This window comes from Lepidochelys olivacea (assembly GCF_965140295.1).
Source record: "Lepidochelys olivacea isolate rLepOli2 genome assembly, chromosome: 5".
Taxonomy (NCBI): Eukaryota; Metazoa; Chordata; order Testudines; family Cheloniidae; genus Lepidochelys; species Lepidochelys olivacea.
In genome coordinates, this window is record NC_140415.1 from 125,150,504 (window position 1) to 125,174,813 (window position 24,310).

Sequence of the window (24,310 nt, forward strand, 5' to 3'; positions counted from 1 at the left end):
GCTGTGGGAAAGGGAGCTGGGGGGACAAGAACCTGCAGTTGAGGCAGGGAGAGAGCCCCCAGGGGAACAAGGAACTGCACCGAGAAGAGGTGAAAGCTGGGAATGATCACAGGAAGTTCGTACCACGGTATCCCGCCTCCTTTCTTATAGCAACTGCTGTGTGCATGCGTAGACTGAGCTACTGCGGAGCTGCCTATGGGGACGGCAGAAAGCGTCATCCTGCTCCCACAGGAATCGGGGGCAGAATCATCTGTGCCACCAGCTTGCTGAATGAGACATTGCGACAGGTGCAAACACCCCACCCCACCCGAGAACATAAATACAGCCACATTCCCAGCACCAGGGCAGCGGGGGCAGGCATGCAGTCTGGCTGGAAACAGTTTTCCCCTAACTTTCACAACTTCGGACAATGCTCTGGAATCAGCCAGTGTGGACGTGTCGCATGCTAGCATCCTGAGCTGCATATCTCAGCAAATACTTGGTAACGCCATCGAAGGACGCTGTCATCTGCACTGCTCTTTTCATCCTGTTTAGAAGAGTTAATCCTTTCAGCCTTGGAGACGTATACACATTTTCAAGCTAATCTTTGTGGTTATGTACTGAATTATGGCTTATTTCCGAATCTACTGTGAACATGTTCCCCCTCCGCACGCTGAACAAAGCAGCAGAGAGTCTTAACAGAGCCATCTTTGTATCAACACCCAAACTGAACTGTTTCAGCAAGCAAGCATGCTAGAATAAGGGAGGGCTCTTCACACGCACAGCAAAGGCACCATTTTTGTCTTCACGACTCCGTGTAAAATGGCGTTGGTCTAACACTGAATTCGGTTTCACCCCCATTGCACGCCTATGTCAGACTGCAAAGAGAGAAGTCCCAGTGGAAGCACTGTCTCCCACCGTGAACTCTAGAAGATGTTTTAAAACCCTGCCACTAAGCCACAGACAACAGATCCTCGGGGGGATTTCCTGCCCCTGGGATTCCAAAGACACCACCATGTGCCTGTTCCCACTAAGGGACCCCGGAGCAAGTAATGGGGAGACCGGGCCTGGTATGCTGCCCCGGCCGAGGAGCGCACCGTTCCTTCCCCGCTCATAGGCTGACTACCAAGAGCCCAGTGTAACAGCTAGTGAACAGCAGAGGGCAGAGAAGCCTTGGGAATGACCCCTCTCCCCTCCCGTGCCCCCTGCTGGCAGCAGAAAGAGGTGCACATGTGGAGTTCCATGGTACTTCCTTTGATCACTCCACATTTGGGTGACCCTCCTGCGCCTGGATACAGGGGCGCAGAGCAGTGGCAAATGATACCAGCTGTAGTATTAATTCTCAGGCGCTGTTCCAAGGGGACCTCTGGCTCTGGGTGCTCCAACTTGTGCCCGCCTGACTTTCAGAAGGGCTGCCCGCCTGCCCCCCCCGCAGCTCCTCCTGAAGTAAGTGGGAGCTTTGGGACTGGAGTGCCCCAAGTTATGCAACAAATAAAGCACCGAAGCCAACGGCCACTTCTGCAAACACTGACCAGAGCCCTTGGATCCAGGCGTCCCCCAATCGCTACAACAGGATATTGCATTTCTACAGGGTCACAGCGGGAAGATTTAGAAATCCCCACATGGAGACTGGGTAAATAACAGCAACCTGACATGAGCCAAGTGCTTTTCCCAAGTTGCGAGCAGCTCTGGGGGCATTTAGGGAAGGGTACCATGCTGACTTGCTAAATAGCCTCCAGCTTCACACTAGCACTAGACTGGTTCACCCGGAGACTGTTTAAAATCACGATTTACCCCCCTCCCCCATTTTATGAGACGAGACCCATGCCAGGTTTTCTCAAAGCATCAGATACCACCTTGTAATACCTGGTACTTGCACAGCACCTTCTGTCAGACGGTCTCAAAGCACTTTGCCAACATTAACGGAGTAAGCCTCACAGTAGCTCCAGCAGATAGCGATGTATCAATGTCCCATTTTACAGATGGGGAAACTGAAGCAAGAAGAAGTTATGTGCGTTGCCCAAGGTCACACAGAAGTTTGTAGCAGAACCAGAAATAAACATTTATCACCTGATTCCCAGTCGTGTAGTTTGAAATACAAGACTGTCATTGTCCTCTTAACAAAAGTGTCCATCTCTCCACAATCTCACAGAACCCTGTCAAACACTCTCCCTAGTTGGGCACAGCTGCCTTCTCAAGTCGTTTTCCAACAATTTACTCTTATTCCTGACCACCACCTAGCCACTGGCTCTCACTGCACGTGAGTAAGACAAGCGATGCAGGCGGGCAGAGGGAAGCACTTGGAAGAGTTCGCAGCCATGGTGCAGTCTCCTGTCACACCCACTATTGGTCAATTCAGGCCCCTGGCTCAGGAGAGCTGCTCATGGATTCGTCACTGACCCTGAGCTCTCACATAACAGCATCTGTGAGCAACACTTTCTATCATCTCTGCTTGGCCAGGAGAGATTGTCCCATCCTGGCACACAACGACCGGGCCTGTTATTCTTGGCTGGGCTACAGCAATGGGCATGAAGCTTTCAGAGGAAACTCCACCTAGTACAGAACGCGGCAGTGCATCTCCTCAGCAGCATAGACTACCATGAGCACATCCTCCCCTACACATTGACCTCCCAATCTAGCTCCAAGCTTCAATCCTTATCTAAAAGGCGCGCCAGGGCCTGGGCCCAGGGCACGTCAAACAGCTTAAGGCTCTGGGATGAAGACCATGGTCAACAACTCTGGTCTCATGGCACAACGGCACTCTCGCTAATAGGGGCAAAGCTCATCTGTGCAGGATATGGGACTTTCTCAGGGCTGGTCCGAGACTCTGGAACGAATCCCCCAGAAGGAACGACCATTACAAATCTTCCCATGTTTCCACTCCAAGGGGTGGACACATTTCTTTGATCTGCCTTCTTTAATATAAATACAGAGCTAAATTCGTATTAAAAACCACACTCCAAAAGCAAGACACTCAACTGCACCTACTTCTCTTCTGTGGGAGAGGAGGAGAGAATTAATACCACATGGCAGATGTTAGAATCATAGAATATCAGAGTTGGAAGGGACCTCAGGAGGTCATCTAGTCCAACCCCCTGCTCAAAGCAGGACCAATCCCCAATTTTTGGCCCAGATCCCTAAATGGCCCCCTCAAGGATTGAACTCACAACCCTGGGTTTAACAGGCCAATGCTCAAACCACTGAGCTATCCCTCCCCCTACTTATATTGCTTAATGCACTACTGGAAGGAGCTCAGATATTACAGCAATGAGCACAGAAAAAGAACCTAGAGAGAATAGACTTGAAGAATAAAACAACTCATGCTTCCTCAGATCCCTAGGTCTGTCCAAAACAAAACAGAAGAACATTTTTCTGCCTTGCTCCAGCCGTAGTTATATACAGACCAACATCCATCGTTAGCCTCTATGCGCAAACCTTTCGATACAAAACCAACTACACACTGCAGTTGTTCAAGTTCACATTCTATCTAAAGGGGTGTCAGAAAACTGAAAGCATCTATTTAATATAGCGCAACAGAAGTGAGACCTGGAAATGGCTCTCTGATCCCACGTTTATTAACAAGGACAAGGTTTATTCTGTAAAACAAATAAAGGGCTACCGGGTTTTTACAAAGAAACTCTTGTTTCTTGCGCTCAAGAGGGCAGTAGCTACAAACCAAGAGTTATAGCTGACTGTCCATAACTGAATGGAACATGCCTACTGTACCCCTTGGAAAATTGTCTGGTCACCGCATAAATTAATGAGGAATCCATTGCTGGACTACCTTTGAATTCCTGTTGTTGCTCCATTCTCCCTGAAGCCATACAGCAAATTAGTGAACAGTGGGTTGGGTGGGGATGGGTGGGAAAGGTATCCGAAGATGTCCTTCTAGCATTCCATTGCAATTAAATTGTGAGGTATCAGTAATGAAAAGCACACCTAAGACTGACCAGCCTGAAAACCGTTGTGCCTTGAAAGAGATGATTTTTTTTTTTTTTAAATCTTATTTGAAAGGAGTCAGGCCATATTCTTTGTCAAAGTGGAGTATTTCTTGGGGCCAGGATTTTAAGCCAACAACACCAAAGGCAAAACTAGCTCCTTGAGATTAAAGAGACAGGTGACTAATTGGCAACGAAGCTATGATGGAGATGTTTGTTTACTGTCAGTTTCACAGTTTGTTACCAATTTAGTACAGAATGAAGCTCGGGACTGACAGATGCACACCAAGTCTGCTTTCTTTGATCCTTCCAGGCCAGTAAAATCACTCCCCCTGTAATTCCGGTTCTCTCGCAGTGAGAATCAGGCTCTTACTAGCTATTCTGTGAACTAACAGACAAGAACTTCACTCCACCTCTGAAAGCAGTTGGGTGGCCAGGTGTGAATCTGTAACCGTCTACTCTCTGAAGGCAAAAAAAACCCCCAAAAAACCCCAACAACACGGGCTCCAGACAGCTCAAAGGAGGTCTTTGTAAAATAACGTTTAAATTCACCAACCAATACTTTGCAAGCAGAGCTATGACGCGTCTCAGGAGACCTTCCCAAGGACATCCTGATAAGAATTACATGTGCAGCATGTGCCAAAGTAGTGGGCAGGGATGGGTCTCAATTTAGCTGGAAGGCAGAATACAGTCTTAAAACAGAGACTCTGAGCGCAGGTACACTCTAATTACTCTGACAGTAAGCTGCTCCCTGATCAGTCTCTCTCTTTCCCAGCTAACTATGACCTACTGCAGAGTTGGGCAAACTACAGCCCGCAGGCCACATCCGGCCCACAGGACCGTCCTACCCGGCCCTTGAGCTCCCTGCCAGGGAGGTTAGTCCCTGGATCCTCCCCTGATGTCCCCCCTCCCTCGCAGCCTCACCTCGCTGCTCCTCCCGGGCAGCGCGGCAGGCTCCGGCTGGGCGGCAGGGCTGCGAGCTCCTGCTGTTCTGAGCAGCATGGTAAGGGGGCGGGGAGCGAGGGGTTGGATAAGGAGCAGGGGGTCCCGGGAGGCAGTCGGGGACAGGAAGCAGGGGGCAGTTGGATGGATAGGCATGGGAGTCCTGTGGGGGCCTGTCAGGGAGCGGGGGTGTGGGGCGGGCAGTCAGGGGACAGGAAGCAGGGGAGGTTGGATATCGGGTGGAGTCCGGGGGTGGGGTGGAAGGGCACAAGGAGCGGGGAGGGGGGGAAGGGCGGGTTGGATGGATTGGGGTTCGGAGGGGGCAGAGGCCAGGCTGTTTGGGGAGGCACAGCCTTCAGTACCCAGCCCTCCATACAGTTTCAAACCCCGATGTGGCCCTCGGGCCAAAAAGTTTGCCCACCCCTGACCTACCAGGTCAACAAACACGGAGCAAGGGCTACACTCAGATGCAACTGAGGTACAGAAGAGCTTTTTATTATTAATTATTAATAATAATAACAACAACTATTTTGGAGGGTACATCTCACTAATAACAGCAATAAACTAGGCATGTCTTTCGGAAACTAATAATGTACACTGAAGTTGTTTTTCATAAATGGAATATCATCACTAATTACCATGTTTGTTTATAGTAGGCTACCAAATGCACTAAAACAAACACGGTAGTAGCTGACAGTTCCTAATTTACATCTTTATAATTGCAACATTAAAATAATTTACGAAGTGGAGAGGCTCAGCATTGAATCTTATTTGTATATTGTACACATTTAACATTTATTTTACAGTAGCATTCAAGAGCCTCGAACACTATATTCTGTTTTATCTTATTTTACAACCCCCCCACCCCCACCCCACACACCTCCAAGAATGCCTGCGTCTGTCTAGCAGGGGGGAAACAGAGCATCCTTCTGAATCCAGGGCTGGTTTCTGCAACGGTTGTCCTTACTCTGTAACTGTTGATTGCTCTCCTGTGGGTCAGCGGGGTATTGAAGTTGTGCAGTGAAGCACTCTGAAACTTTCGGTTTGTATGTGTGGGGTGGGGTGGAGGGGAATGAGCAGCAGGCTGAACTTTATGAAGAAAGGTCTGGCTCAGCTGGGGTCAGGGAATGTCCATACGGAGGGTCACTGTGACCACCATCCAGGAGCCAGATGGCTGCACTTCATTTACGTGTCTTAGAAAAGGAAGGGGAGAGAAAACTCTGATATGATCTTGGTCTTTTATGGTCTCTGACTGAGAAAACAGCTTGTTGATGGTGCTAAGGGCGGTCCCTTCCAGACCAGCTGTCAATTAGTTCTGAACTCACCACAGGCCCCAGTCTACAAATATTTCTACATGTGACTAACTTTACTCACAGGAGTAACCCTCCTTGGGACCATAACTGTGAGTTACGGTACTTGCATGTGTAAGGATATGCAGGATTGGGGCCCACACCGTTCAAGGGAGAAGGTGGCTGGCACTGGGTTTTAGCAGCCTAGCTCTTTCACCCTTCTTTGAACACCCCGGTATAAAATGTTAGAACCTATAAGAGAGATAACAAGGGAGGAAAATCAATGGGGTCTAGTATTTCATCTTCTTTATATCAGTCTCAGGATCCAGATAATTGCACTGAGAGCCACACAGGTGGGCCCCTGCACTCATGCAGTGCCCCACTGAAGTCAAAGGGGCTCTAGGTGAGTGCATGGGTGGGGTCATGTGGTTCGCAATACTGGATCAGGGTCTAAGAGTAACAGCAGAAGTCTACTGGCGGGCATTGGAAAAGGAAGGCAAGGCAGTTACGCTAGATGCATGCTACACATCAAACCCATGTGAAAAACAACAACCTACGCCAGGAACACAGAGCAACAAAGTCGTCAGGACTCACACTCCTCAGGGATTCTAAACTACTCAGATATTTATTGGAAAGTAGGAACTGGAAGGCACACAGGACAGCCACACCAAGATTACACAACCAGAACTACAATAGATGAGCGTGCAATTGCAGTGAAGCCTGGTAGGAGTAAAACTGAAAGAAAGCTGCCAAATGAAGCTAAAAATGACCAAACTAAAAGCACAGAATTAGTGTGAGGTTTTAAATCTTGCATCAGGGACAGCAACAAATACTAAAGGGAAATACAGAGCTACTACCAAATACAGAGGAAGTTCAATAATACAGATGGAAAAGGGCAAAATACTCAGAACACATGCACTTTGTTTCATTCTCCAACAAAAAGAATGAAGGAAGCAGGCAGCACCCCAAGATAAACGGTAATGAGGATCTGGGAAGGAGCAGCAGTGAAGTCAATGAGGCAGATCGGAGATTACTCTCTGAACTTGAAGCGAGTGGGCTGCCGAGGTGTAAGCGATCATGATGACCTGGTTACAATTGTTTCGGGCACGCAGAATTAAACCAAACAGCCATATATGTTTGGCCCCTGAAAAGGGCCAATTTCCAAAAGCTAAAAATAATTATGGGAAAAAACTCAATGGGAGGAAATAATTCAACAGAGACAGGTAACTAATGCCTGGGAACGGTCCAGAAGAACATCTTACTTCAGGCCCAAAGAGAGACAGTTCCTCAGCAGCCAAAGGGCTATTAGGGAGGTAGGGATAGCTCAGTGGTTTGAGCATTAGCCTGCTAAACCCAGGGTTGTGAGTTCAATCCTTGAGGGGGCCATTTAGGGATCTGGGGCAAAAATTGGGGATCGATCCTGCTTTGAGCAGGGGGTTGGACTAGATCATAGAATCATAGAATATCAGGGTTGGAAGGGACCCCAGAAGGTCATCTAGTCCAACCCCCTGCTTGAAGCAGGACCAATTCCCAGTTAAATCATCCCAGCCAGGGCTTTGTCAAGCCTGACCTTAAAAACCTCTAAGGAAGGAGATTCTACCACCTCCCTAGGTAACGCATTCCAGTGTTTCACCACTCTCTTAGTGAAAAAGTTTTTCCTAATATCCAATCTAAACCTCCCCCACTGCAACTTGAGACCATTACTCCTCGTTCTGTCATCTGCTACCATTGAAAACAGTCTAGAGCCATCCTCTTTGGAACCCCCTTTCAGGTAGTTGAAAGCAGCTATCAAATCCCCCCTCATTCTTCTCTTCTGCAGGCTAAACAATCCCAGCTCCCTCAGCCTCTCCTCATAAGTCATGTGTTCCAGACCCCTAATCATTTTTGTTGCCCTTCGCTGGACTCTCTCCAATTTTTCCACATCCTTCTTGTAGTGTGGGTCCCAAAACTGGACACAGTACTCCAGATGAGGCCTCACCAATGTCGAATAGATGACCTCCTGAGGTCCCTTCCAACCCTGATATTCTATGAGTCTATGATTTTGTTAAACAGCCCTCTTCATTAGGAGGGGATATGAAAGCAGCAATGCAATACAATGAAAGAACACATTAATACATGGAAAACCAGGGAGGCAGCTGGCAGCGAATAGGAATCCGATGTTAAAGAAATGCAGGCGATTTATTTCAGAAGCTAAAAGATATCAAACTTTTCCATGGCTAACAGGGCTAAGGACAAAAAGAAGGAATGTTTCTAAATACAGTATGTCAGGAACAAAAGGAACCCATTCAAACGTATAGGTCCCCTCCTCGATGGAGATGTGAAAAGTGACAACAATGAGGATAAGGCAGAAGCAGCGTTCAATAAGGATTTCTGTTCTGTATTTGGGAAGAAGCTGGATGATACAGTCTCACCATATAACGATGACGAAATACTTTCCAGTCCAACAGTAGCCAAGGAGGATGTTAAAACCTTGTCTGCTAACGACAAACATTTTTAAAACCAGTTTTTTGCACCCAAGAATTTTAAAGGAGCATTCCAGAGCACTGATGTTAATCTTGGAGAACTGGAGATATTCCAAAGGCCTGGAAGAACGTTGGTGCTTTGCCAATATTTAGAAAGGGCAATTGGTATGAACCAGGTAACCTCTGGTATGCTTACGTTGCATTTAGACACCCGTGGCTGGCCCCTGGCAGCTGACTGGGGCTCACAGGGCTGTTTAATTGCAGTGTAGACATTTGGGCTTGGAGCAGCACAAGCTCTGGGACACTCCTACCTTGCAGGATCATAGAGCCAGGGCTCCAGCCCGAGCCTGAATGTCTATACTGCAATTAAACAGCCCCTTAGCCTGAGCCCTACCAGTTTTCAATTGCTGTGTAGACATAACCTAAAGGCCTGTTTGCCCAGGATCCAATATCAGGCTAAGTCATGGAATGGCAGCTACAGGATCACCATGGAAGAGTTGAAAGGATGATAATACAATTAACCACCACCAATGTGGGTTCCTGGAAAAAACAGTTCTGTGAAAGAATGTTATTGTTCTCTGACATGAGTACAAGTGTGGCTGACAACAGGACCCGTTCTGAGGGAATATCCTGGGACAGCTGACTTAGCACCACGCAACATTCTCCTTGAAAAGGGAGAACTATCTAAAAATCAGTGCAACTCAGATTAAAGGGATTTACAAGGGTTAACTGATCAGCCTCAAACCGCAGTTGTTAATGGGGAACTATGTCTAGAGGGGGCCAATTCTCAGCCTAACGCTATTGTGAAGGACTAGGGAGGTGGTATTACCTTGCTAGAGTGTATATTGCGCTACTGAGACCATTGCTGTATTCCCATGTTGGGAAGGGTTTGGAGAATAGCTAAAAAAATGACCCGTGGTCTGGAAAACGTACTTTATCATGACAGATTAAAGGAACTTGAGCTATTTAGTTTATCAAAGAGTAGGTTACGGGGTGATTTAAAACACAGACTAAATACCCACACAGGGAGTTACTCATAGCAGACAGCTCACTAATGTGGCAAACGAAGGCATAGCAAGATCCAACGACTGGAAGTTCAGTCAGCAAAATTCAAACTGGAAATAAAAATGCAAAATTTTAACAGCGAGGGTAATTAATCTGTGGAACAGTTTCCCAGTGGACATGGTGGATTCTCCATCATCTGGAGGCTACCACGGGATTAGTTGTCTTTCTAAAAGCTATGCTCTAGTTTGACCACAAATCGTTGGGCTGAAATTCTCTGTCCTGTGTCATACAGAAAAACAGACTAGATGATCCTGGTGTTCCCTTCTAGCCTTAAAATCTATTAAATGTATAATTTAAACATACTTAAATCAGCAGAGCCAGGTGTCATTCATTCCAAGGTTCTCAGAGAACCAGAGGAATCGTTATAGCTGACAACCCACAGAAGACAAGTGAGGATCAGAGAAGGACATCATCTACACAGAAACTGCATTCCAGCTATTCTGGGTGGGTCTCTGCACACGACAGCACAAAGCCACAGTGGAAGCCTGTGTGTGACAGGAGTGTTGACACACATACAAAGAGGAATTTGGATTTTAATATTCTTGTACAGCATATTTTTAACCTGTAGGGCAGACCCTCAGCCTGTGCACATTGGCACACATCTGCTGAAGGCAACGGAAGTATAAACCCAAATCTAAGAACATGAAGTCAATGGACTCTGCTGAGTATTTGGCCTGTAGCTTTAAGGGTAGGAGGTTTGAAACGGGCTAACTGCTAGAGTTGTGTATAAGTGTGGAGTCCTTGTGACACTTTAGGTGCCCCTCCCCCCCAATGGAGTAGGAATGGGCCTACTGCACCATCCCAGAACTTGCCCTAGGAAGCATCACAAATCGGGGTATGCCTACACTGCACTTAAACCCCTGAGGCTGGCACGGGCTTGTGGAGCTCGGGCTAAGGGACTGTTTGAGGCTAGAGACTGGGTCAGGCTAAAGCCTGGGCTCTGGGACTTTGCAAGGTGGGAGGATCCCAAAGCCCAGGCTGCAGCCAGAACCTGAGCACCTAGAGCACAGTCAAACAGCCCCTTGCCCGAGCGCCGTGAGCCCGAGTCAGTTGGCACAGGCCAGCCGTGGGGGTCCCACTGCAGTGCTGACGTATCCTCCGACAGAGGCATAGTCGTTTACAACCTGCCCATATCACAGACCGGTTTCCCACCGCACCCGTCCCAGGGAGGGTGTAAATAAGCCTCCTTACGCCTGCATGCCCAGACCCAAGGGCTGAGTAGCCCATGCAGGGGCTTCTTCCTGCTGTACGCAGGCAAAGAGGGTTTGGTTGTGACTTTGGTTAACACAGCATTTCCTTAGCTGCTGGAACAGTGACATGAACGCTCAAACCAGTTGAGCCTATGATGAGTGGATACGCACAACATGAGCATGCTCTGAAGGAGCCAAGCCAGGAAGGGAAGAATTGTTAAGTGGAAGCATGGAAGAGACCAGCACAAAAGATAATTACTTAATCTGGGAGTTCCAGGGGCCTTAAGTGTGACCCTTTAGCTGTTAGAAATCTCCTCCCATCTCTCACTCAGCACTGCAATCTACACACCAGCTTCCCCCAACTGTACATTTCACAAGAACATAAGACTGGCCCTACTAGGTCAGGCCAAAGGTCCATCTAGCCCAGTATCCTGTCTGCCAACTGTGGCCAGTGTCCTTCCATCCAGAAAGACAGTCTTTGTGAAAACGGAAAACAAGCAAGAAATGGGTGTCTATTAAAAAGCTGAAACAAAACAGAAAGACCATGAATGTTTTAATCAGAAGCTGGAAAAGATCAAGTGTATTTTGTTAAGAGCACGCCAAGCAAAGACTAAAAATCCCTTAACACCCCAGAAGCGCAATGCCAAATCCAGGAACTGTCACCAGACACAACACAAGCTGACAGTCAGCATTCTACAGTGCCTTTGGGTACATTATCCAGCCTCACTAGTGCCACAAAAGTGACTGAATTCTGTCGCACCAAAGGAAGCCCTGTTTATAAGTTTGTGCCCACCACGTTTTACGGAACTGTACTTACTTTAAGGAAAGAGAATAGTCATGCTTGCTTGTTTGACTATTCCTTACAAGGTAGCTACATTCTTTACACAATCGTAACAGGTTTTCTGCATCTGTCCGACTGATTGCGCCATGATACCATCTAGGAAAAAGGAAAAGCAATGAAGACATAAGTAAACAAATATTCAACTAACAGAACATTTAGCCACATAAGTGCTTTAATTTGAATCAGTGGTTAACAGCTTGAGGATCGCTCCAATAAAATACATTGGTTATGTTCTAGAAGGCTGTCATTACAATTTGAGAGAGACAGGGGGAGTGAAGTCATATCTTTTATTGGACCAGCTTCTGTCGGTGAAAAGGACAGAGTTCCCTGTCAGCTTGAAAGCCGGTCTCTCACCAACAGAAGTTGGTCCAATAAAAGGTGTTACCTTACCCACCCTGTCTCTCCATTATCCTGGGATCAAGCTGGCCAAAACAACACTGCAAGTTACAATTTAAGATGATGATTCCTGGGAGCGTCCAAGAAGGCTGAAATGTAAATCAGGATGTATATACCAGCAGAGTCTATATGAACCTTTTCATGCAATGTTTGGTAACAATCTGAGGACATGGTAAGAAAATGATGGCACAATCTGAGGACATAGTAAGAAAATGATGGCCACAATCCTAGGATAGGAGAGAAGTGTGAAAATCTCTGGTCTCCAACCCACACAAGCTTCCTGCCGCCCACAGAAGGGAGCGTATTGGTAGTTTAAATAATTGAAATTATCCAATTGTATAAATCTAACTGGGGGGTAAAAACTGAACAAAAACGGAACATCAGGATTGCTATATAATAGAAATGCTATATATGAAATATGAGAAAACATGAAAGAGAAATGAGAAATAGGTGTGCCCGTTTCCTTAACAGACGCGCTAAACCAAAGGCACTCTTTCTAAATGCACCTGTGAACAATGCAGAATGTTTTTATTCAACCCCCTGGATAAGTCTATTGGGCTAGTTCGTTTAAGGAGAGATTAAACAGTCAGGCATTCTGAAAGCTCGTTAATTACATCATGAAGGCGGGGGAGGGAGAAATTAACCCTTCCTCATCTGCAAGCATGTCTGCAAACTAAAGGTTGTGGGGGCATGGTTTCCCTAGGATTTGCCATAGAGGATCAGGTTGCACTAGTCCCATAATGCACAAGCTAAGGCGTTAGAGGAAAGCAGACCTCCCCGCTTGCACCAGACACATGATATGCCTGGTCAGTGGTGCAATGATGTGCATGCGAGGGGAAAATCTCTTCCTTACTTCTGCAGTGCGCAGCTGACACCCTGATGCAGAAAATTTGATCCCCCCCTCTCTCCCTCCCCCCACCTTATCAAGCATAACTACAAAATATTACTGGCCTTGAACACCATGCATTGCTGCGTGCTGTGTGAAAAAGCATTTCCTTGTATTTGTTTTAAATTTACTACCCCAATAACTTCCTCGGAGAAGGGAGCAGCACTCACTACCACTGAACAAAGTCATTGCCGGAGAGATTCCCTGGAGGGCAATCCGTTATGCTCCTCAACATCTGTGTGGTAATGTTAGCCCTATGAAAAATCCTGCTAGCGAAATCTGGTGTAAGGCACTAAACCGAGCTTGCTGCTAGTATTAAATAGTCATCACGTCACCCTCTCTTGTTACACCCAGAGTCTCCACCAGAAGTGAAATATCTCAACCGATGGAGGGATTAGGACAGAGAGCAGAGTAAAGACCCTGAATAGCCTATACTAACCATGAAATGAAGTCACAAGAAGTATTGAGAAAGGAGGATGAAAATGAGCAGAAAAGGCTTTTCTCCATCAGATATTTACAGGTAGGGGATATTTCTCAGTAAGAATTTTAGAGGTTATCCTGATAGGGTTCTGAGAACTGAATTGAAAGAAGTGTTATCAAATGGATGAGGTGATCTGAGCCCAGAAGAAAACACAAACATTATCAGATTTCACAAAGCGACAGAACAATGGAATCGGGAAGGGTGCTCTGAAAAAATATCATTGCCATTCATCAAAAAAAATTAATAATCCTCAAACAAAACAAAACATCTAAGCCAACAACAGGACAATGCCCATTAAGATGAGATTGAAATCTACACACTTCAGCTATAGCCATAGGGCTTAATGCATACCTCCCGGCCCAGGGCAGCTGCATTAGACGTGTGTGAATGTGCAAGCCAGAGTGTGCGCAAGCGAGCAAGGTTTGTGCAACGGCTTCATGTGTGGGTTGCAACAGAGAACTTGGGCTTTATAATGTGATGGGAGAAAACAGCAGCCTGATCCGACATGGGGCAACTGCTGATGGCGATTATGTTTCTGTATCAGAGATAAATATTGCTAATGGGGCTTTGGGGAGTCAGTGTATTACTTTGCATAGCATAGCCATATAAACTAGACACCCAAATACCGCAGAGATTTCCAAAGCCAACTACAGGTTAGGCTTTAGCATGGCAGTGTGTCCTTAGGCAGCATCAGAATCTCAATGGATAGGTTTATTTTGTTTGCACTGGGGTTGTCTATTCTTCAAATGTCTAAAACACCCCGTCCCCCAACCCCCTCACACATGTCAAGACTCAGCTGCCAATGACATGACCAAGAAGCAGTGAAATAGCCCCAGCAAGTATGCTTGCATAAACACGTAAAACAGAAGAAGCTCTAGAGTTCCAAGTCTCATAAGGATGCGAATAAGAGACCCAGCAAAAATGTATGGCAAAAACACTAAAACTTGTCCGCATCATTCAAATGTGATCATGTATTTCTACCCGAGTAGGGCCTGTTCCAGCTCCCAGTGAAGTCAATAGAGAGACTCCCGTTGATTGCAAAGTGCAGTAGATCAGGCCTTTAATGCTGTGCCTTTTCACTTTGCACAATTGAATCTTCATGTCATTGAATGGCATGGTTCCTGATTAACGTAGCTAAACGGCTATTAGCTAAACAGGATCAAGGAACTCTAGATCTGGAGTAACAGCATCCAGCCATGGAGTTAATCGGGAACACCACCATATGTAAACATGCCCGTAGAGTGAGGGCCAAATTCAGCCCTGGTGTAAGCAGCTATAACACCACTGAAGCCCAGGTAGTTGCATCACTTACTCATCCTGCCATGTCCATGTATTGCAGCTCACCTGCTATGCAGCATTACATTCCTCACAGTTCTGAGCTGGGCACTGGAGGACTAGAGTAGCCGCAATGGACCTTATTTACAGGGTGGGGAGGGAGGAAGGAAGGAAGATCTCATCTCCAGTGAGAGGCAGGAAGTACAGAAGAGACATCATCATCTTCACTGTTTCGTTTTTTGCCTCGTATATGGGAGAAGCGGAGCAGTTCCACTCAATTTTTTCAGGTCTCTGACTTGCCAGGTACATGTGCTTAGAGGTTTGTTTTTCCCTTAACCCCAGGCATCTAAAAGTAATTTCCTGATTCTTAGCTGGATCGGACATTTGTGTCTTGCCAACATACCCTGCACTAATCCACTCACTTTATAATCTGCACGTGCGTGCACACACCCCTCCCCCCCCCATCTCTCTCCACTTCTCAGCAAAGATTTAGTAGCAGATGCTGCAGAAAGGTGTCATATTTACTAAGACTCAATTTAAACCAATCATTTACGCTTGCATTTCAAGATGTACTGCAGCATATTTTGTAAAAAAAAACAAAAAACTACCTGCTCACCTATTTTGTGATACGTTACTGTTGCTTTTAAAAAATGATTTGTTCATTTCAGGCTTGATCCTGGAGATGCAGTTATGGGAACTGAGGTTTCTCAGCACCTCACAGCTTCAGTCCTTTACATTTGCCAATTCACAAAATCCAGAAAGTTGCAAAGGGTCTCCCAGTTATTGGTGCAAATTAGCAAGGTGCTACTATATTCCCAAAGTCAGAAGCTGCTCCTTTGCAGGGATTCAATCTTGGATTTCACGTCAAGCTGATGAACCAGGAGTCTGGTGTAAATATCTGACCATCACCCAATGAACTGAAGACAGAAGTACAGCCAGATCTCTGGTTTTTACTTTCTATTTTAACACAGTTGTTGTATTTCAAATTATCCACTAAATCTTGACCTCAAATCATGTCCTGTTTTACTCGCCCACCAAATGTTCCAAGTTACACTACCATCCCCACCCTACTAAACTTTGTGTTCTTTAAAGAGTCCAAACTACTTAACTGATTCTTATCTAACTTTGTCATATGAAATTGATGGTAGTTTCTTGGCTAAAACCATTTAAATCCCAGAGGGAATTTTTATAGCCAAAGTTATAGTCCTGTAAAAGCCAGGGGTTTATAGCAGGGGTGTTGACTGACCCTTGACGGTTGCAGTTTCCTATATTAGAGATTTCTGCATTTTCAATGTGTAGCCACTTGAAAGCTTTGGGTGATGCCAAAGGGGTAACACGACTGTGTGGATGGGTTGGAGAACCTGAGATGCAAATCCCACTTGCAGAACGTGCTGCCACATGGCTGAGCAGTATCTGCAGCAATACGTATGGTACCAGATCACTCTACCACTCATAACCACACATGCAGCTCTGCTCAGTCATCCGCTGGGTGACATGGAAGCACAGGGAACACAAGAGGCACCCCTGTAGTGGGAAGAGAGAGAGAGAGAGAGATTCTGGAGACTCTTCCCAGAGTGCCTTAGGAGCAGGTGTGGAGTTAATAAACCCATAGCTGATTATCACCATTGCTCTGATGACCTCTCCTTATCCTGGTATTGTAACAGGTCCAGCCAGGTTAACCCAGAGACTGCTCTCACCGACAGGTGGAAGGGGATGAATATCGGAAACAGTATGACTACTTTCTATATAAACAAGATCTTCTATTAGAGAGACTTTAAAGCAGGGCTTTTATTATTGTATTTCAAGCCTATCAGTATGATCGATACGGATAAAAATTTAAACACAAAAATGAGCCACTCACAATTCACACAGGTCATGAAGATTACAGCTCCAGAGCATCATTCAGACAGACTTCTATTGTTTCCCCCCTGGCACCTATCAGCATAATATATACACATTGTATAACAATTAGAGATAACCTGAAGTGAACCCTCAGTGATGGTGACATTCTTGTTCCTTGTGTGCATGCTTAGGGGTTTGTAACAGCACGAAACACCGGGAAGTACAGGGGACAACAGGACCGGAATGCTAACAGGCCTCATTCCCTCCAGCCACCTGCCACTCACTTAGGCAGATACAGAGCTGTGTACACACAGTGTTTTCCATGTTAACTCACATTTGTTTTTCCAGTGGCACAGCTGGATCTACTCTCTCTCCCAGGATCCCACAGAATTCTGGGCTGCCATGCTTGATGGGTTTGAAGCCACCTCCTGGAGCTCGGAGCTGTCGACGCCTGTCACTTGAAGGTGAAGGAGAAGACTGCCTTTTCTCATTCCCGTTAAACTGGGCTGCAAGAGATTTGTAAGAGACAACAGTTACCTCTCCAGAATCTACTGACAAAAGAATTCTAACAATGGAGACCAGAACTGCAGCATTTTAGAGGGCTTTATGCTTTAGAAGGAGGATAAATATACATCTCTGACATGGGACTTAGTGGTTTACCCAAGATGCTTAACTTAATATGGAGCCTTTCTGATAGTTCACATTACAGTCCTAAAATACTGCATCAGATAACTTAGTGCAGTTGTTAGACAACCAACAACAGTGCTTGTTTTCAACATTTGACTTGCATCTCCATCACAACATTGAACTGCTCAGTGTCGAGCAATTTGCATTATACTGAAGAGACTTAATTTTGCTTGTTTTAGGGATGTGATTCAAACAGAAATCAGGTTAGAGAAGATGCAAGAACCCAGTTCCTCTGAAGGTATATGGAATTCCTTGGACAATGATCCAGGCGAAAACATGGACAGTACATAGTTATATGAATATATCAAATGCATTGACTGATCAGCAATTATTTAAAAGCGCAGCCAGCCAGGCAATGTTTGGCAAGACTGTCTTGAAATAATGGGGTAAAATGAGTGACAAAACCAAAAACGTTATCCGCCAGTCTCTCCAGCCAAAGCAGAGCGTCAGTTCTGGAACCCTGTGATTTCTCACGGCACTGGAACATCAGTAACAGTAACCAAACTGAAATAAGTGCTCATAAAAACGACACTTAAGAGGCTTATTAGGGAGCACCATACCATCATAATTTTTATCCAACCCCATGTCTTGATAGCTGTGGTCCTCCAAGGAAGAGGGCACAGATGTGGTCACAGAGGTTTTAATATCTACATTCCCTGCTCTAAGTTCCTGGGTCACTTTTCCTGGGTCATTCATCTTCCCCATAAAGAAGGAGAGCGCAGACTCTGCTGCTCCAGAGAGATTTCTCGAACAGCAGCAGCAGCCGCATGAAGCTGACATGTTTCACTGCCGCCAACAGCTTTCTGAATAGCAGCTGCAAAATGGTCCAGTCTTGACAGGCTCATGCTGCTGTTGCTGGACAACAGGCTGAGCAGCAGCAGAGGCACTGGAGCTGCCTGGCTCCAGATTCAGGATGACTGCACTGCACTGGTTTACAAGTCAGCTCACATTTTTTGATTTTCTCCTGGCAACAAAATGGGTTAAAAAGCTTAGTTAAAAAGCACACCTCAAGTGCAATAGAAATTGATGTCATAGGGCCCCATGTTTGCCAGAGAGCTGCCCACTCACCTCTGGAAGAGGATTTTTCCTTCTCTACTGAAGATCATGAATTATTGATTCTCAGCAGATCTGTGGATCCAGTGCAACACAAACCAGTCTTTCCAAGGGTTTGGAATAGGCAACCATTGTAAATTAAGAGGCAAGGATTGCAAACGAAGATCAATGGTTACCTGCTGAGAATTTCAACAGCAACCATAGGGAAACCGTCATATCAAGAATGTTCCTGGACATGCTTGGTCAGTGCCAGATGCTAAACACCCATCTAGTGCTCCAGGGCAATGGTATTACCATGGCATAAGTTTGCAGTGACTAACAGAGTTTGGAATGGTTTGTACACACCCTGCAGCTTTGCATCCAGGACACTTTGTTAAAGCCAGCCTGGATGACCAGCCTAGTCACCATTTAATTGACAGGACAGGAATCAGCATGACCCAGCACAGCCAGAATTCAGCTCACTAGGATACACAGCATGCCAGACATATATTTGGTACAAATAACAATTGCTGATCTGAGCCAAACTATTTACATATTCCGTGCTTAGGGGCTCTAGCCAAAGTGTCCTAGGTGTTATGCAAATCCCAAAAGATTGCACTTAACGAAACACAGTGAATGTGGGGAAAGGGAAACAACATTTTTTTTTCCATTTAATTTGCAATTTTAAAAGGTTTGTCTTAAGGTTTACAGTTGTAAGATCAATTCCCAAGTGCCCCTCTACCTCAGCATTATAAATTAGGGGCAGAAGTGGGTCAAACATAGCCATACATATTCCATGACCTATACAACAGGAAGATCTATTTCCTTCTCACACTGGAAAACGTACCATAGTTACTGAAGAATGAGTTACTCTCCAAATCAAGATGAAATAGCATGTGCGCATATGGCACAGAGCGCCAACACATAATCAGTTATTATTTCAACTAGGAAAGAAACAAAACACACGAAGCTCCGGTAAAATGGATATTTTCTCTCTACTGGGACTCTGTGAATGATAACAAACAAGTTTTATGCCTCCAGCCAACGAGAAATATCCTTAAATAAATATTTTATTTATCCTAGCCAAAAAGAGAGACAACCTACCACTAAACGGTAATATTGTTATAGCAATGCGGTATTTAAAATCAGTGTCTAACATTCCTTGTGCAAAAATCCCGTTTAAGTTTCAGAGGAACTTGCAGATTCTGTTTCTGGCTGGAGGCCTTAGGCATCTGATTCGGGCACCTGGCCAGCGTGTGTCTGTGTGCGTGGAGGCAGTACAAGCTTCCCAGCTAGAGCGGCTTGAAAGTTTTAATTTCTGTTTTGCAGGAAATTTGGGGGGGTGGAGGGGAAGGAGAGCTTTAATGGATGTGTTATTAATATGTAAGAATATTCTAACCTATACAGTATGTGTAGATTCATAGATATTAAGGTCAGAAGGGACCATTGTGATCATCTAGTCTGACCTCCTGCACAACGCAGGCCACAGAATCTCACCCACCCACTCCTGCGAAAAACCTCTCACTTATGTCTGAGCTATTGAAGTCCTCAAATCGTGGTTTAAAGACTTCAAGGAGCAGAGAATCCTCCAGCAAGTGACCCGTGCCCCATGCTACAGAGGAAGGCGAAAAACCTCCAGGGCCTCTTCCAATCTGCCCTGGAGGAAAAGACGTATCTGGATGAGGAAATAAGATTTGCGCATGGAAGTTTGGGCACCGATATAAATACTCAGGATAGTGCCATGACCCTATAAGAGGGCGAACCACCATGTGGAGAGGATTCTTTTTCCTTTTCTTTACCCTTAAGGACTCTCTTGTTTTGGCGATCAGCTCAGCTTTTGCAATACAGTTTAACGACTAAACACCCACCCTGATCGCCACCATCTCAGGAGTGGAGGAACCTGGACCATCAAACGCATTGGGCATGCCAGAGACCAGGCTGGTCCTGTCTCCCACTACCAGGTCCCCAAGGAAGGGCGTGAGTATACTAGTTTAAGTGGCTTTGTAAAGGGATGATATCACAAGGATCGATAGTACTGTACTACTACTATGTGGCTCTGTGGTTTGGGGTGTTGATAACTCTTTCCTTTATTTTCATAAAAATCTCTAAAGCCCTGGCTTTGGCCACAGTCTGATGTCTTTGCCACATACCCCGATGTCTTTGCCACATACCCCGAGGGTCCGGACAAAGTATTGAACTCTTTACATTCTCTCATTCTGTATCATGATTTTGGGACAAGAACCTAAGTCTTCTGGTCAGATCATTGGCGAGCCTATAATAAATCAGCCCTACAAAAAAATCAGGTAAACAACGGATAGCTAGGCTTCTAGGCTCCTCGCTTTCTGCTAAGGCTGATGGGGCGCAGGACCAGAGATTGAGCCGGGAGCCTCGGAGCTTGGACTTCCAGGCTCGAGTTCATTTTAAATGTTAAAAGTGAAACATTTTGATTATTTCAAACTATTTTCTCCCTCATCTCTGCTGGGGTAGGGAACAAGAGAGGAGGCTGGATGGTTTTGCTTCCTAGTAGCTCCTTCTCCCCTCTCCTTCACAAATAGAAGGGAGACAACAGAGGTCAGTTTAAAGTGAGCTGCACAGGAAGACGAGTTGAGCTTGAAACCCTTTTGCAGTTTTTCGAAGTATCAGGCTAGTAAACCAAACATTTCCTTAAAAACACATCTGGCTTCGTTTTCAAATTTCAAAATGTTATTAATGTTTTGAAAGTTTCAGCCAGTTCTGTTGCTGATACTTAAGATGAAGAAAAAACTCACCTACGTGTTCTTTGTGCAGCAGAGGGCAGCAATAAAAGGGTAGAAATATATTTTTAAAAAATCATTTGCAAGTCACTGTCCCAGGCTCGCTGCACCTGTCGCCTCTCTGGTTTGTCTGAGCACACCCTCGGGTACTGGGGCTCACGCTCCCCCCTCTTCTATAGAGTGTGTGTGTGTGTGTGTGTGTGTGTGTGTGTGTGTGTGTGTGTGTGTGAATTCTCCACTCTTAGAGCTCTATTTACCACTTAGGAAACTAACCACTGCTTAAAATGAAACAAAATCCCATGTACCATTCAATAACCGCGCAGGCTTCGGTTACTGACAAAGTGCTCTAGTTCAAACAGGAATTCATTGGGGCGAGTCCTATCGTCTGCGTTCTGCAGGAGGGCAGACTATTTGTATTATTTATACGATCATAGAGCCTAGACACCCCAAACATGGACCGGGCCCCAACAGTGCTGGGTGCTACCCCCCTGCGGAACAGAAAGATGGACCCCAGCCCCAAAGAGCGACAGTCTAAGCAGATGATCACAATGCCCCCTCTGGGCTTACCCTCTGTGAATGAGTGCTTGAAGGAGATTTTCTATCCCATGGAAGTGGACAGAACAGTTGCCCCATGGGCCATCTCTACAGAGTTACGGTTGAGAGCTCCTGTTTTTAGTTCACCGATATAAATATTTATTCTTCACGGGAACTAAATGTGGTACACTATAAGAAAGGCCTGTTAGACAACAGCTTGACGCTACGCTCAATGACAATACTGACATGTTCACTTGCAACAAATAATCATACCCATATATTTTAAAGACAGCAAGTGGCAGGGACTGACAAGTATAATCACAGAAATCTCAACCACCTAAATAAAAGAACTGCCATTCATAACACTATAATCCAGAAGTAAAAATGCGGATAGGGACCAACAAAAAATTCAAATGTATTGTAATACTTTTTAATTAAATTCCTTTTTTGTAGTATGTAGTTTTAAGCTGGCAATATTTTTAATTTAGTGGGTCTTCATAAAAGATAACTGCTGTAATCCCTTAAAAGAATATTTACATTTAGACAAATCGTAAAACCAAACAGTAGTGACTGAATGTAATTAATTTACAGCCACATGCAGCAAATTAAAAATTAATCTTAATCTAACACATTACAGAACAAAGAAATAATTGGTGCAAAACAAAAGCTGTGGTTTTTATAAAAAAAAATTTATTCAAGGTTCAAACAATTAATACAATATCAGAGAGCACTAAAGAGTGCATTAAAAACATCAATATTACTCAAGAACCAGTCTTCCCATGAGTGTGCGAGGGGCCTGAGGGGAAAGAGGTAATATGTTAAAGAGACCAACTATTTGTTGTTTTTGGTCAAATACAAGTCATTCATTTTATACTATATGCATAGAATATACAGAGCATTGTCTAGTTTGACACACACGTGCACAAACACACGTAAACTCAAGATTAGTTTTGAATAAAACCAGGGAGATTGTATTTTCTAGGTATTTTGTAGTCCTAGTTCAAAAAGGTTTCAGTTTGTCCAAGTGTACTCAGGTGTGACCTCACTTTACATGGAAGTGGTGCGGTACTGTACACTCACACAGTAAGTATTTGATTTGCATTCTCAGTGTTGGACAAACAATGAAGTCTCTGTTTTAACATTTCACAGACTGCCTCAAAGGAAAACCGTGTTTGGGCAGCACACAAACAGCACCCTAGTGGGGGAAGCTCACAATAACTGAGATTATTCTTTGTGGTTGGAAAATGATCAAAACTACAATGCAAGGAATGACAAGAACTTAACTCCCAATGAGAAACGTGTGCTCTACGCTGCACAAGGACTACAGAAAAGCTGGAAAGGGATAAGTGTCCCCAAAGAATCCAGTCTTTAAACGTTGGTTATGCAAGTGTATCTGTCATTGACTTGACACTAACACCATCTTTTCACACCGTCATAGCATTTCCTTTGTTTAGAAAGGACTTTAGCACAGACAACACATCACGCAGGCAGAGGGGCATGTCCAGCCCTGCCTATGGCTTGGGTACAGCAGAAGGTCTGACCGGATGATTACATTTGGCCTTAAAAATCTATGTCCATGGAATTTTGCGACGCAGCTCTCATCTCTGCTAAGCTCCTGTGTGGCCCTGCAGAACTTCATCCAAAGTCTCCTAGCTAAATGAACGCTAACGCTCGAAAATGGGTCACCCTCGTGATCCTCGCTCAGCTGACTCCTCTATACTCCAATTCTTGCTCACCCCTGGAGTAACTGCCACTAGTGTAACTCAGGGCACAAGCGGGTCAAGTCTGCCAAGAGAAGGGCTGCAGCAGCTCCAGGCTCCTGGAACACTTTCTCCACCAGAGGTACACAGCAGGCCAGCACCGACCCAAGTGTGGGCATGGCTGGAATGGCTGGGCAATATGCCGAGGCATGGCCCTCCAGGAGCACTGAGGAGAGACTCCCAAATGAGAATTAGAACTGCCCTCGCTACGCAGCCAGACCCCTAGGGTTGGGGTCTATGGTGCAAATGCCACCAACCTTTTGCACCAGCAGGAGTGGCTCAAACCCCACTAGTGCTGGCAGTGTTGGGTGAACTGACCCACCAGCTCAGTGGGGCAATACTGCTCCAACTCCCTGACACTCCCCCATGGAGGGGGTATGTCTGGGTAACTGGTTGGAACTAACTGAGGGCTTGTCTACACTTACATTTTATAGCGCTCTAACTTGCTGGCTCGGGGGGGTCAAAAACACACACACACACACACCCGAGCACAGCAAGTCTGAGCGCTTTAAAGCGCTAGTGTGGACAGGCTCAAGTCTTTGGAAGGTGGCGGATGCATTCTGCAGCCCAAAAGGGAGCACATTAAATTCATACAGCCCGACATGGGTGGTGAAGGCTGACCTTTCCTTGGCGGATTCATCTCGTGGTACCGGCCAGTACCCCTTGGTTAAGTCCAAGGTAGAGATGAACTGGGGGGGCCTGTCCCAGTTTCTCCCATAGTTCATCTGTGTGTGGCATCGGATAGTTGTCTGGGCGAGTTACAGCATTTAGCTGACGGTAGTCCACGCAAAAACGTATCTCCCCCTCTGGTTTGGGAACTAGAACCACTGGAGATGCCCATGCACTGCCAGAGGGGTGGATTACACCCATCTGTAGCATACCCTGGATCTCCTGCTCTATAGCAGTTTTAGCTTGAGGAGACACCCGGTAAGGTTGGGCTCCAATTGGGTGAGCATTA

The 24,310-nt window shown here is 45.7% G+C and overlaps 1 protein-coding gene across 1 annotated transcript in view; it reads right to left on the bottom strand.

Annotated features, from left to right (window-relative positions):
* Positions 1 to 24,310, bottom strand: part of SHB (SH2 domain containing adaptor protein B) — a 148,724-nt gene that overhangs the window by 28,617 nt on the left and 95,797 nt on the right. The window contains exons 4-5 of the mRNA XM_084629217.1: positions 16,921 to 17,092; positions 11,683 to 11,802 (exon numbers count right to left, since the gene is read on the bottom strand). Coding sequence (XP_084485343.1) covers positions 11,683 to 11,802; positions 16,921 to 17,092 — 292 coding nt within the window. The remainder of the gene's footprint in view (positions 1 to 11,682; positions 11,803 to 16,920; positions 17,093 to 24,310) is intronic.